This window comes from Charadrius vociferus, unplaced genomic scaffold (assembly GCF_000708025.1).
Source record: "Charadrius vociferus isolate BGI_N301 unplaced genomic scaffold, ASM70802v2 scaffold477, whole genome shotgun sequence".
Classification (NCBI taxonomy): Eukaryota; Metazoa; Chordata; class Aves; order Charadriiformes; family Charadriidae; genus Charadrius; species Charadrius vociferus.
The window spans coordinates 1,118,908-1,133,585 of NW_009649449.1; the positions used below are offsets into that span (position 1 = coordinate 1,118,908).

The 14,678-nt window shown below is 37.8% G+C and overlaps 1 protein-coding gene across 1 annotated transcript in view; it reads right to left on the reverse strand.

Moving 5' to 3' along the window:
• Positions 1 to 14,678, reverse strand: part of UBE4B (ubiquitination factor E4B) — a 35,623-nt gene that overhangs the window by 9,198 nt on the left and 11,747 nt on the right. The window contains exons 9-19 of the mRNA XM_009889560.1: positions 11,505 to 11,646; positions 10,917 to 11,017; positions 9,610 to 9,724; positions 7,651 to 7,734; positions 6,003 to 6,059; positions 5,521 to 5,637; positions 5,297 to 5,395; positions 4,712 to 4,825; positions 3,511 to 3,709; positions 3,086 to 3,224; positions 666 to 765 (exon numbers count right to left, since the gene is read on the reverse strand). Of these exons, the coding sequence (XP_009887862.1) occupies positions 666 to 765; positions 3,086 to 3,224; positions 3,511 to 3,709; positions 4,712 to 4,825; positions 5,297 to 5,395; positions 5,521 to 5,637; positions 6,003 to 6,059; positions 7,651 to 7,734; positions 9,610 to 9,724; positions 10,917 to 11,017; positions 11,505 to 11,646 (1,267 nt within the window). The remainder of the gene's footprint in view (positions 1 to 665; positions 766 to 3,085; positions 3,225 to 3,510; positions 3,710 to 4,711; positions 4,826 to 5,296; positions 5,396 to 5,520; positions 5,638 to 6,002; positions 6,060 to 7,650; positions 7,735 to 9,609; positions 9,725 to 10,916; positions 11,018 to 11,504; positions 11,647 to 14,678) is intronic.

A 14,678-nucleotide genomic window follows, 5' to 3' on the forward strand; every position in this document is an offset into this window, starting at 1 on the left:
TGAATCATGAAAATTATACAATGGCATCTTCTTAAAATATCCTTTTACTTGAAGAGGACAGGGCACTTAAGCCCCAACATATCGAGAAACAACACACACATAATTCAGAGTTGCAGGGACAGAGGAGCCTTTTACAAGCTTTATGGGAACAAAGAAAGAAATAACAGAGGTATCAAAGTGGGAAATATGCAATTAAATCATTTGGGGAATACAGGTTAGAAAATGTGTATGAATTTATGGTAGGAAGACCTAAACAGGACAGACCTTCAGAAGAGAGGACCCCAGCATATTCATCTTTGCAAGAATTCTGTGTGAGATTAGGGATGTGAGAGTTCCATCTCCATCTTGGGCATGGATTGTGCACACGTAACTACCCCTCAACAAATCACCACCCCTTCGCTGTTCTCTTTCCAATAAAAATAGTATTTTCTTCTTTCTGAGGAATACTGGCTAAGTTAATCTTGGTGTTACTTTGAATTTTAAATTCACCATTAATGTTGTATTGTATCATGACTACCATCTCCTGCAGTGGAAAACGTTTTAACACGCTCACGTGGCTCATAGATTCAAAACCACCATTTTCAAGAAGCATCAGTGGGAAGTTGCATTTCAGCATTAGGACACAAAGTAGACATACAGGCAGGAGAACTGAATCACTTACAAACCTTAAGCTGTGTCTTGCAACGTTTCAGCATTTCTCGATGCCTGGTAGCCAGAGGAGAATCCTTCCATTGACTTTCATTGTTTTTCAAATCTTCAACAGTCCTGAAAACCATATGCAATGATTGATTATCACAACAGAGGGGATATGTACTGCCATCTACAAGGCACTTAACCTACTTATCTGCTAAATACTGATGAAATATTGAGAAGTGGGGAAAAAAGCTAATCATTTTCAAAGAAGATACTCATCATCGTAACAAGAAAAGTAAATTGCTTTTGTAAATGCAGATTAAACATCTGCACAGTGTGCATTCAAAGGCACAACATACCCAAGCTCCAACATACATGCCTGTCAGAAACCAGACCAGTGGGAGGAAAAAAAAAGGGATGAAGCACAGAAGGGATCTCTCCTGCCTGACAAACTAATTTTATCCACTGTATTTAAAAAAAAAAAAAAAAAAGTATTTGCCTTTTTTATTTTTTCACACTAAAGTCTACAGTCACTGTAAAGGAAGGTTAGAAGGATGTAATTAAAATTAACCCTAACAGAGAAAGGCTGTTCCAGTTAACAGCAAGATATTCAAAGATCTCATTTGTCTTCCAATATCAGAAAGGAAAATGGAAAAGAGGAGGAGAATAAGGAAGAAAAAGGTGGCTGACAACAGTACTTGTTAGAAACACGTTCCCCTTCCCAAGAAAGGTGCAAGTCTGCATCCTGTGTGTCTTCCCACTTTCCACCATTGTAAATGATTTTTTGCAGTTTTGTTCTACCCTTCCATGCTTCACTCCCCATAAAATTCAGGTCTGCAGAGGAGTACAACACATGAACAGTCTATAGTCTCCCTGTCAGTGTAAGGACCAGTAAAATTAAGGTGGTGGATATTACCTCCCCTCCCTTACCCACGTTCTCACTCTGCCCCACAGGAGAGAGAGAGAACTTAAATGTACATTATATACACCATTTACATTTTAAAATATCCTACATATTCTCGTATCTTAATCCCTTCTAAGAAGGGCGGCTGATTAGAACAAAACTCAACATACTGAACTATTATGAATATGGTCCCTTTTCATCCCTCCTCTCAACACGGATTCTTTTGCCCATCAATCTCTGCTTACAGCAGAAAAATATCCAGTATAACTTCTTTATTTCCAACATCTAATTACATTGCCCAGTGTTGCAAGCAACTACGCAGTTCATGGAAAACGCTGAACACTAAGCTCCTATTGATGTCAGTAGAAGCCAAGAGCTCTTCACTCTGTACTGTCAGATGGAGATTGCTGCATAAGCAACTCCTTCGCAACAACTCTAAATAAGGAAAAAGCAGCAATTCCTTCTCTAAGCCAAACGTATGGCTTATTTACAAGTAATCCATGGGCTTTTTTATATGAAAATACTTTTTTAATATGAAAACACTTTTTCCTTTAAGATATACTGACGACTCCTTCTCTGTTCTCTGCAGCTTCCCAGGTTCTTGGCCTGCATGTACTTTAAAAACTAAAAATGAAATCACTATGAACACAGTCCAAAAATCCTGTAATGAACTCATGGTATTACTGCCAAGGAACATTTACCAAAATGCAATGAGTGCAATTATAAACAGTGGAAAATACTGATGATATAAAAATCTGTTCTAATTTTAACAGAGTATTCTTCGAGGTTTAGCAACTATAAAAGTCTGTTTGAATTTATGCCAAGATAAATGGAAGACAGCAGTATCTTCATGTCAACATCATACCTTTTATTTATAATTTTTAAAACAGTAAACCCCATGCTGAATTAAATGTACACCAACAATATTAGGAGTTTACTGCTAAAGCCTCCCTCTCTTCCCCAACGGTATGACACGTTATCCCACCTCAGAAGCCAAGGAGAAAAAGGTAAGTATCTTCCAGGACATACAAAACAGCACAGGCACCAACTAACAACGTCTTGTTTCTGAAGTCACAAGTCATTTACAATGACTTATCAGACATGTAACTTCATATGCACTCCTACAGCTATGTCAAGGAGCCCGAGGCACCAATGTCCACACCCCACCAACCACACCACAGATTAAGTTATAATGAACAGTGTCAAGTAATGTCATGAATCCTAAAATGCTCTGAAGATAATTCAATTGTCTTTTAAACAGAATGGTCTTCTTACCAATTTGAGCTGCCTTGTGTAACCAATATTCTCCATCCCATTATTATTTGAATTCCTGATTCAAGCCGCAGTCCCGCAATGTAAGCAAAAATCCACAAGGGCCAAAAGCAGCAGATTAACAAATAGTTAAGACAATCTGTACTCAGCAATAATTTTACCCAAATTGTCATTCCAATTTCCATTAAATTTATAGGAGTTGCCATCATGGTGAGAAGACGACATTGCTAGGATGCTAGGACGCTCCGATGCACTAGATAATTAGCAACTTCTAACCTGTTGAGTTCCCTGATGGCCCGCAGTCTACGTATGTACCGACGGCAGCTTGGCAAGATTGAGAGATGATGGGCATGCAGGGTTAGGAAGAAACATTCTGTTGGGAATTTCGGCTCAGAAAATGGAGACGGATCCCTGCCTAGAAAACAAACAAACAAACAAGCAGTATAGGTGAATAAATTAAGAAGTGAACTGCCCTACTAGGGGTGAGACCTTGAACTCAACTTACTTTAAACAAGAGCAGAGAGCATCAAGAAAAAACATTTAGGAATAGGGGAATGATTTGCTGTAAGAGCAGAGCGCATCAAGAAAAACCATTTAGGAATAGGGGAATGATTTGCTGGAATCAAGTACTTCCATGTACCTCCAGCATCAAAACCAGAAGGCAGAGTAAATGCTTAACATGTATCAATAAGAGTACTCACAAAGTTCAGCAATCCAGGCTGTAACATCCTCCATTGTTGCTTTCACTCTTGTCTCGTCTGTTGGGAGGTCAATACGACACCTGGGATGAAATATGTACATGGGATCAACCGTTTCCAGCTTTATCTTCGTACTTAGTTGCTGTAGTACCCATAAGAAGTTGAGCATAAAGCCATCTGTAGAAACCAAACGATCATCTGTCTGTGGAAGAAGAAAATAGTTGAAGACATAAGCTCAGAAGTGCAAAGGTATTTGCTGCTGCTTTAACAGCATTCAACATAAATGAAGTATGCAAGTTCAAGAAAAGGGAGAAATGAAGAACGTAAATCTGTAAGGAGACCTTTGTGATATCAGGAAGGTCACTTACTAACTTACATATTATCTTTCTCTACAGTTCAAGCAGTCATTCTCAAGAACACTAAACAAACATATAAAAAGAAGTAGAAGACATAAGAAATGAAAAGGGCCTCTTTCAAGAATGGTTTCCCACACATATAGATAGCAACAGAAGAGTTTCTAATAGCTGCTGGGCTTTAATTTATAAATTATATCTTAAGCATAAAGTTTCTATTACTTCTTCACTGGAATTTCACAGAAATATTCCTAGTAATGTTTCCAAATGTTTGCTTTTGAAAAGAGGACTCTAAGACAACAATGATGCAAACTTCAGTTGTTCGGGATTCACGCACAGATTTTATCGCAGGAAATGAGTGCAATGCATTAATTAAACAATGGCAAAACAACATCGCTGTTGTTTCACTGGAGGCATGCCAGTTCATATCTGCATTACGCCTTTTATAGAAACCATACAAACAAAGCCTAACAACTTACCAGCTGGGAAATCAGTTTTTTAAACATAGCCAACTGGGGTGACTGAAGCCCCCACAGACTGAACGGGGGGAGTGCAAAGGTTTGGAGGGAATGCAAAGCTTTAAATATCTAATGTAGAACCCCTGTTAATGAAGTGACATGGCAGTCTTAAAAGTGGGAACAAAAAACTGATCAAATAGGTAAAACAGTAATTTCAGAAGTGGGAAACTTATTGAAAGAGATCGACTGATGTGACAGGGCTTCTTCCGTGTTGTAGCAGGCATTCAAAATTCTTTTGTCCTCCATTCCAGGGCCACCACCGCATGACTCATCTAGCGCTATTTGTGCGCTGACTAGGTCCACAAATTACAGAAGAGAGTTCCTTTTATTTACCTGCATTTGCGCCTTTTTCATGTTGGCATTGACAATAGCTGCCATGTAATTGAGAGCTGCTTCTCGAGTTTCACCATTCAGCAAAATACTGTGTAGAATCTTGAACAGCTCTTGCTGGAATTTCAAGCAAACGTTCTGTCAGGTTGCACATACTTCTTAACATTGAATTCCTGCTTTCTGTTGCTCCATGTTTTTATGTTCTACGAATTCCACAAAACTAAGTACAACTTCTATTATGGTCTTATTGCAAACATTATATGCATGTATTAGTTATGAAATTAGTTACAGAAAATACGTACATAGACTAGCGCAACACACACTAATACAGTATGCATTTTTTCACTCATCCTTTAACATGAACTATAATCCATGACTAACTGTTCTGTTATTTTCTGAATTGGCTTACAGCCTTACAGAAATATTTGTAGCACTCTGATTTTTTTCCTAATTCCCTTCAGCCATATCCTAACAGATTTGTTGTTTAATACAGAACCTAGATTATTTTAGATTACATTCTTTATCTATGTCAAGAACAAAAAAAACCCACAATAGTTTTGCATTATTTTTAAACAGGAGAACACTCACCCTTGCTAATTCCAGGTAATGTTGCAAAGACTGGCTAACAACCCGGGTGTTTTCAAGAGTAATCGCAGGCCCTGAGAAGTACTTTTCAACTACTTTGTTCTGAAAGTAGAATGAGTATTGGCAAATGTATTGAACATACTGGGGAAGGGAAAAAAACCCAAACAAAACACTAACCAAACACCCCCACCCCCCCACTACTATCAGCATCCTTCTGTAACACTTACATCATCTTCAGCAAAGACAGAGAGACTGAAGAAGGCTCCAAGATAGGAAAGTCTTTGCAGCTCTCTTCCTGCACCTGTGCTTAAAGATTTAGGCAACCACAAGGGCAAAGACACAACCTAGAAAATGGGAGAAAGAGCAAGTTAATGAAAGCTGCCACGTCAGCCATAATATTTTAGCTGCACTTTCAGTGTTTGACACATGCCCTTGATTCTTCAACATTGTCATGCCAATAGCTAAATGGAAAGGTCTCCTCAGTTATTTCAGCAATCTAAGCAAACCCTGTTTGTCTTCTTTCTTCTAAATTCTTGGGGAAAAGGACTCTTTTCACCAGTTTACTTTAAACTATTTTTTATCATGAGATACTCCAGTAGCCCCTGTTCACAGTTCTGAAGAACATTATCAATGTGGATTGTATAACAGAACAACAAAATAAGTTATGTGGTTCTTTTAACTTGAAAACAATCAGACTGGATACACTTACCAAACTGCACATAGGGTGTGTTTTCCCAAACTTGATTTCACAAAGTTCACATAGTGCCTATAAAGAAATCCCAAGAAAAATTATCTTTGTATGTGATCCCTAACTAATCTGTCTGCAAATAGCAAGCTTAACGCGGTAAACTGCCAAAAGAGCCAAACCTTTTTCCCCTTCATCAGTAGAAAAACTTCATCTTCTACAATGGTGAAGAGGTCCAAAAAGAGGTAGAGCACACCCTGCTCCCACTTTAGCTTTTGCATCTGTTCCAAGTTGTCTCAAAAAAGCTAACATGTCTCACAGGATAATAAATCATTGCGCTTATTTCAAAATTTAGCTGTGCAAATTGTTTGTTTGTTCAGAACATAACAGTGCCTTTGCTGGACTCCTGAACTGCCACATAAAAGTCAGTAACAATAATAAATAGAGCAATTGTTCTATACATACACCAAGGCCTTTGTCTTTTGAATCAAAGTGGAAAAATGTCAGATGAACACAGAAGCCAGAAACAAAGAATCCTATCCAAGATCTCTAACTCACTTTCAACTGCAGCACAGAAAAAAGGAAAGCAGTTTAAGATGATTCTGGAAACACAAGAATACAGTAGGCTTTCACATATCCCGCTTCTCCTGTATTATATGTTCTCATTCTTCAATTATACTATAGCTAGTAATCACTATTCCATCCTTTCAGTGCACACCGTGCCAACTAGAGATGATCAAAACGGAGTATAGTTTTCAAATAGCCCTTACTTGTAGCCAACTGCCAAACTTGCAACAGTTCGCAACTTAAACTGGGGGGAATAACAGAAAAGCAGAAAAAAAACATAGAACCAGCAAAAATTAGTATTTTTGCAAAAGTAGCACAATTGCTTAGTCAATTTGATTTGCAGCACCCCAGTCCAGTTAATTTCCCAAAGTACAAATTAAACCGCAGATGTAACAGCCTTTTTTGGCATCATATGCTGAAGATACTAAAATCTGAAGGTGTTAGCTGACAATGGTCAATTTACCCAAGAATCTAATTTGCTCTTTTGTGGCCAAGCATGCTATTCAAAAGACTTTTTTGTTTTGTCAATAAAAGCAGTAGGAGGGAAGCAGATCTAGGGGCTAAAGCATGCACTTAAACCCTAAAAATAAAAGACCCAGCTTTTCAGCCAAGGAATATTATGAAATTTTCCTACAGTAAATAGTCACCAGTTCAAACAATTTGGGGTTTAATGCAATAGATTTTAGTTTCCCACATACAAAAGGGAATCTAACAAACACTGGTATGGATATCGGGCCTTATTTCCCCGAGTTAAATTGGGAGGGCTTAGCAGGATTTTATAGCCATTCACAGTATTATAAGTAGTATGCATGATGAAATCCATACACTTGATTAATCCTATATGAAGCAATACATATAAACATTTGAATAGCCCACTATGCAAACTCTATACATTAGGCTTAAGATATCCTTGGCCTCAGACTCTACTGGACTTTTAATGGTCTTTTACACATCTCATACCACATCAATCTTCCAACATAGAGTTTAGTAGTAATCCACTAACCACAGAACACCCCCAAATGCTGGAGTACATTATCTTGTATAGAATCTGAGTAAGTTATCAATAATCATATAGAAACTGCTTCTAGAAATGAGCAGTCCTTACCATAAGGGGGTATTTAAAATTGTCACTATCAAGGGAGCACTCTTTGGAAGCTGCAGCCAGGCCTTGTAAGATGGGAATAAAGATCTGTAAAAACAGAAGTAGATCACTTTATTAAAGAGTAGGAAGCAAGTGACACTATTGCTGTCCACAGCATGAAATGTCTGTTCATTCTTCAGATACTGCAAGTTACACAAAAGAAAAAACTAAGATCTTTTCTTTTAATTGTATCAGTTAAGCCTGAATGCTTAAGAAATTATTCAAAGCTAAAAACCAACTTGCTTTAGTGTAAGTGACTTGATGCCTGAGCATGATTTACCCATAAAAACTGATTTCCAAGCACCTGTATGTAGTTTTTCTGATGACATTCTAGCTTGTTTCCAAACATTTACTTTGCAAACCAAATAACCACAGAGACACATACATCTAGATTTAGACCCAAAGCTACCAGATACAAGCCGAAGCTGACACACTGCAATGTCAGCACGCTGACAAAAAGCCGGTGGTGTTCCATCGAGTTCTCCGCGTGAGGAAACCCATACACATTCCATACAGCATCACTGTAGACACCGTATGCACGTGTGCAAGCGGGTATATTACATCCACAAACCAGAGCACAAGTTGTGCAGAGGTCTCCAACAATGTCATTGCCCAAATGGGGAATAATTTATTTGCCTATACACTTGGAGTAATAATATAGCTTTAATTTCGTATGTCATGTAAGCAAGTTGGTTTTGTGCTGGTTAGTTGTAACTGTGGTAAGAGTAAAGATAATAAGCAGCAGTCAAGGATTGTTATGAAAGAGGAAATGACGTAACAGGAACTTATTAATCAAAACTAATTATACCCAATCACACAGCTCTGACAACTATACCCTCACAAAATAAACTCTTATAGTAATTTTGGAACCATAACAAGAGATCTCACTGAATTTAATTATATTGTGTTGCTTCCATGAAGAGACAAAAAAGTATTATTAAACTGCATTACAGAAAACGACTATAAAAAGGTTGTTTTCTGCTTCAGCTAGAGGAATAGTTCTCTCTCCAAGATAGGTGACCTTTAACACTTTCCATAACCACTTTTTGACAGTCTTATATGTACTTTCAACTGCATGAACCTCTACTAAAAGGTGTCCAGACAGAGATATAAATTATTAAAAGGTATCTGCACTACACATAAAAATTAGCCAATGTCATTTTTTTTTCAAAATTGGAAGGATCAAATGCCATTCTGAAGATCCCTTTACAGCTAAGTCACATAATACTACAGGATTGCTAATTAGAGACAATTACAACCTTACTGATCTGCTTTAACATTATATGGGCTAGAAGAAGCTTGCCAGCTTTGTGTCTTAATTACTAGGCCCAGCAGTTCCAATTTCTTCTCATCTCGGTGAACTACTCTGACACACAGATCAAATCGTGTAATGTTCTCAGTCATCTGTGTAAAATAAGATGACTTAATGGACCAGGATTTGTAAAATGCTCTTAGTGCCTTAGATGCAAACAATTAAAGTTGCCAATAAGGGTAAAGATTGCAAGACAGAAAAAACAACAAATCTTTCTGAGTACAGTTACAGAAGATTGCTGTCTTACAGACATTTTTAGGATACTTTGTACAGAAGCATAGAAGGATGAAAACCCACGATCGATCCTATAATATATGCCTGCATATTCCAAGTAGTTCACGTCAACATTAAATAAATGCACGCTGCTTATAAACAAATGCACTTTTAATAATTAGAACCAGCAAATAATGCAAGTCAGGTTTTTTTTTCCCACAAAATGCTAAATGATTTAAAAAGAAACAAACCCAAACACCCAGTGCTTAATGGGTTGCTAGCCCCGGAGTCACAGGCATAGAACCGTGAGATGCAGAATAAACCTCTGGAAATCCACTCCCTTGGATATTGCAAATAGCAGAATCATATGATATAATTATGTTTTACCTACACCTTACCTGTTTGAACACCTCTTCATCCTGATAAGTTGTTCTCACCAATTCTTGGATGAAGCCAAATGGGAGATTCCTACACAGCATATACGGTACCAGCAGAGACTGCTGCTGCAATGACCTTTATTTGTATAAAAAAAATATCCCAAACTACTGATTATTTCCAGTAGTATTTGTAGTAGTATTTGCAAAAATGTCAGAGTAATCATAACTAAGGATGTGCCAGAAAGCAGATTACCAACATGTAGACACACCTACTCCTTTCAGAAGTAACTACCCTTGTCTTCGCAAGTTACGTGTGGAAAGGTTATTGTGAAACAGATGCTGCTGCCAACATCACACTTTAGTTCAACGAGGCCGGAAAAAATAAAAGCTTCTGTGTAGTAATTAGTTCTCCCTTCTACTCCTCTCTAATGAAAAGACCCTTTGTTACACTCAACTAGTGAAGGAACAACTTTTTTTGATGTTCGTTTTTCCAGGTTAAGAAAAGAACATAACATCAGTCTTTTCTGAATTAATATGGTCATTACTTTTAACTGCTCCCTAGGATTTTTGAAAAAGTATCTTGTTTTCCTTACTACATACATAAAACTTATTCTAATGTCAACATTGATTCACGTAAAGCAAAACTAATCTCAAAGCACAGTGGAAAACTGCTGCACCTTTAAAGGTTTTAGAAGTATTGTTTGGAAACAGAAATACAAAATTATGCAGATTTTAGTTGAAGTCATATATCCTATTTCAAAAATCTTTTTACTGTTCCAGCTAAACAGGCTGCTCGTTAAACAACTGCTGTTGAAACAACTGCACTTGAAGTCTTAGAGTCTTGAATAAGTGTAGAATGTCTACACAGAGATTTACATTTCCAAATCTGTTGTGGTAAACTCTCTGAAGTACACAAGTGCTATGCCACTTCAGCAGTTTTTGCTACACATTTTGATAAGATCGTTACTCAGATGCAGCTCTACCGGTTACTGCCTTTCTCAGGAGTAGTGCCCCAACAATCTGCAAGTAAAAGAGTTTATGCATGAGGTAAGACAGAAAACAAGCTTGTTTAACTCAGGTCCCCCATTTTAACTGTTAAAATCCAACTGGGTGATTTTACCCAAACACAATAAAACACACTTAAACTGCTCTCTACCACCATATCAGCGGGAGCAATAGTCGCCAACGGTAAAGCAATAAACTATTCCTCTGGCACATAAACGTTATCTTGCCCCAACAACTGATCTGAGTTTTCTTATCTAATCCTCAGAAGAAAAAGAAAGTCCCAGAACAATCTAACTTTCATGACTAACATCAGCTGTATTTACCTTGGTTGTGTTAAGGATCCCTGTAGCACCAAAGCAGCGTGTGAAATGCACTGTGATCGGATGTTGCTCAGTAACTGGCTAACTGTTGGCTGGCTACACATCTGATAAAAATAACTTTATTTTAATACAAGCTAAAAGTATTCAGAGACAGAACAGACAGGAAATATGATAAATGTCTTTATTCATGCAGTATGAATGTATTATGCAAACTAAGATTAGCACTATTCCAGCTAAAACCCTTTCAGATTACACATAAAAAGTGTTTGGTTTTTTTCCCCAGAAGCAAAAGCTTAAAGTAGAATATAGAATGCTGACCGGGAGCTGGTCTCACAAAACTATGTTTTACATGGAACCAACTTGGATAAAATGCAGTAGATCAAAAGAGGAAGGACAGTTTCTGAAACAGTGTTATTTTAGAGATGTAAAACATATATGCAATTCAAATAGGATGAATTAATAAGAGTCAAAGGGAACTTATAAATTCTGTAAATCAAGAACGAACTATCAATTTCCACCAACCTTCCCTACTAAACAGTAAGAGGAGTGCCTGCAACAGCACTGATACGACTTCACTTATCTGAAATATACCTTTGGTGCTTTTCTCTCCTCTATTCCAACTCTGTCAAAACACTCAATGAGGTAGTTCAGCATCTCTGTCTCCTTACAATTTTCAATGGTGAAGTGGTCACTGCAGGAATCGGAAACACTTGAGCTGCCAGAGCCTCCCATACTTTAAAACACACAAAAAGAAGAAACAAGGCATTAGGTACAGTTCTTCACTTGTGCGCAATCAAATAATTCATGAGCTCCTGAATTCCTCTGTCAATTTTCTGAAGACTCCATCCCATCACACTCAGCTCAATAATTAAGATCATTTCTGTGATCTATGAAGAGCTCCCCATTTAACAGCTTGTTCAACTCTGAAAGTTCAGCCGTACTGTAACATGACTGAAGAATCAATTATCTTATTCAATGAATAACTATCTGAGAGACAGCAACAAGGTGCATGACTTTAATGGGAATCCATAAATCCTGTTCTCACATGGCAGCACCAAAAATGAACAGCCTTTAAGTTGTACCTGACATCAACACTGTTTGGACACTCGGGACATCACAACACTTCCATGCCACCTCTGCCCAGTTTGTGCACAGCCTCTGCACACAGCATTCAAAAAGGCAGAAGTCCCACCACCACGGTTAGCACCAACCAACCCAGGGAAGGCAAAATCCTCCCCCTGCAGAGAAGAGACCTTAGCTGATAGACAGGGATACGGACAATCACTGTCCATATTCTAAGGAAGGAGAATAAACAAAACAGGAGGCAATACATCAAAATCAACTGTTCCTTTTAAAATTTTAACATTAAGATCATTTAATTCCAACTCCGTTCATTTCAATTCCCTTACAGTAAAATATGCCATTTCATTAAGTAGCAGGGCTTTGGGACAGGGGGGAAACACTGATATTGTAAACTAAATCCACACTTGAGAGAGAAATGGAAGCAAGAACAGACCCCACAACTCAATCTCAGAGTTGTTATCTCAACAGAATTCCTCTCTACATAACAGCTTGGCAAAGCTAATTAAAAGCAAAATCGTCATTTTACAGAAGGCAATTAAGGCAAGATATATTCACTTTATGTAAATGGAATTTAAAAAATAGCAGTTATGTGGATGGTCTACTGCTATTCCTCAAAGAAAAGTCTGTGTACAGTGAGGATGGATTTAAATGAAGATCAATTTATAAGCCCCAGATCTTAAACTGGAAAATAAGAGTATTTGTTTCCTTAAATGCAGTTTTGTAAAAGCCATGTTTAAAACAACAAACTGCATCAAAACTGGAATTTCCTTTTAAACTGTAAAATAATTTACTTTTTAATATTCAAGCTGTACAAATCTATGGTGCAAGCTTTACAGTCCAGCCAATAAATCAGGGAAAGGTTATTATTGCTAAGCATCTGGTAGCTCAGCATGTTAAGAAACATAACTTCTAACAGCAGCAATCTCTTTTTGCGGAGAGAATGTGTTTTCAATTATTCGATTAAAACTAATCCATGTAAAACAGCTCTATTAAAATAGTACTCCATAACCATGAAAGCATACACACATTTTCCTTTCTGTAGTCTCTCTTTTAAACCTCTTAACTTCTCACAATCAGCTTAAAAATTACCCTTTTAAAAACATCAATTTATATAAAAAAACCTTACTACTTCTATAGTTAGTCATACTGTTAATTATTTCACTGCAGCAGTAACTGAAATTATTCTAATGCAAAGCTCATCCTTCATACGCATACTGAATCATAGAATGCCTTGGTATTTTCAGAATGCAAGTTGTTGCATAATTCCACAGTCCCTGTGTTTATAATTTAACTAACATCTCACTGCTGTCTGCAGAATACCAGGACTTCACACACAAACTAAGACTCCAGAAGCACAGCAGCCTCAGAAATCCTTACCACAGGCTTTGCAACTCAATCCGGCATTTGGATTAAATTGCCAACAGGGTAAGAATTAAACAAAACAGTGGGGAAAAATAATCCTAAATTCCACGTGCACAAAAACCCCTAGACCTGTGTTGTCAAGGTCACTCTCCTGAAATTAGACTGGAATGGAAAAGAGGAGATGCTGTCCTAAGGTGTTCTAGCTAACAGTCTGACTTCAGCAGCGGGGTCCCAACTTACCGCAGCACAGTCACAGACAGAAGAGCCAGTGGGGGGAAAAAGATCATCTCATACCAAGTCTTTTGGGGCATTCCCCCAACATGACAAGATACTTCCTAAAGTCTTGACCCAGCTTAGTTTTAGAAAGCTCAAGCAATTAGATCTCCCCTGACTTTTGCTGTAACTAAAACACTTCAAAGGGGACTGAAAGTCTTGGAGGAACTCTTTTCCTCCCAGTTGTTCAACATGCATGTAAGTTTTTAAAACTCTCATTTTGTTATGCAGACTGTAACTGGCTCTATGAGGCTATGTGGCCAGCCCTAGGCCACCTCAGAACTACTATCAATAATAATCAGGGGTCTGAATATTCATAGAAAATGACTACAGAAGTATCATTTTTCAGAGAAGTCCTCCTAAAATACACAGGGTTTATATAAAACATTTACTCCTTTCTCCAATTTGGGTTGATACAAAAGAATGGGCCATTTCTTTGGGCATGTTGGTGCACGTGATGAAGCTGATAAATGTTAAATTTTAATGGGAAAAGAAAGAAGCAAATCATTTTCACCAACAGACTAATAAAGAAAACAAATCACTTGGACGTGACAGTTTTGTAGGAGGGCTGCTCATTTTTCACACCAAAACCTCAGTCCTAATAGAAAAACATTTCTGTATCAGCCAAGACCTTGCAGCGTTACTCTGTAATGGAATGTGCAACTAGAGAAGATCCTACCCCGCATTTACATTTCCAGAAGCTTTTTTTCCCCTTGGCATATCCAGTGTTCTGCAGCTTTTTGCACAGCTACCTGGCTAGCTTCCAAACAGAACTCACTAACATCAATTCTCATTTTGCTTTCACGTATCAATGTCACACAAATGAAAGGGATTTGCTATACAATTAGCAAGTCTGTGTTTTACAGTAAAATATTCTGCTCTTCCCCCTCCATAATTGGCTGTTCCCACTGTATCAGCCTCTACTACTCACCACATCAAAGGACCAGTTTAAACTTTCAGGTGTATTATCTTTACAGGCTAGAGGAGTGATCCTCAGCTGTCAAGCAGCAATGAGTCTTCAACAAAGTCACGCCGTTTGCATCGGCT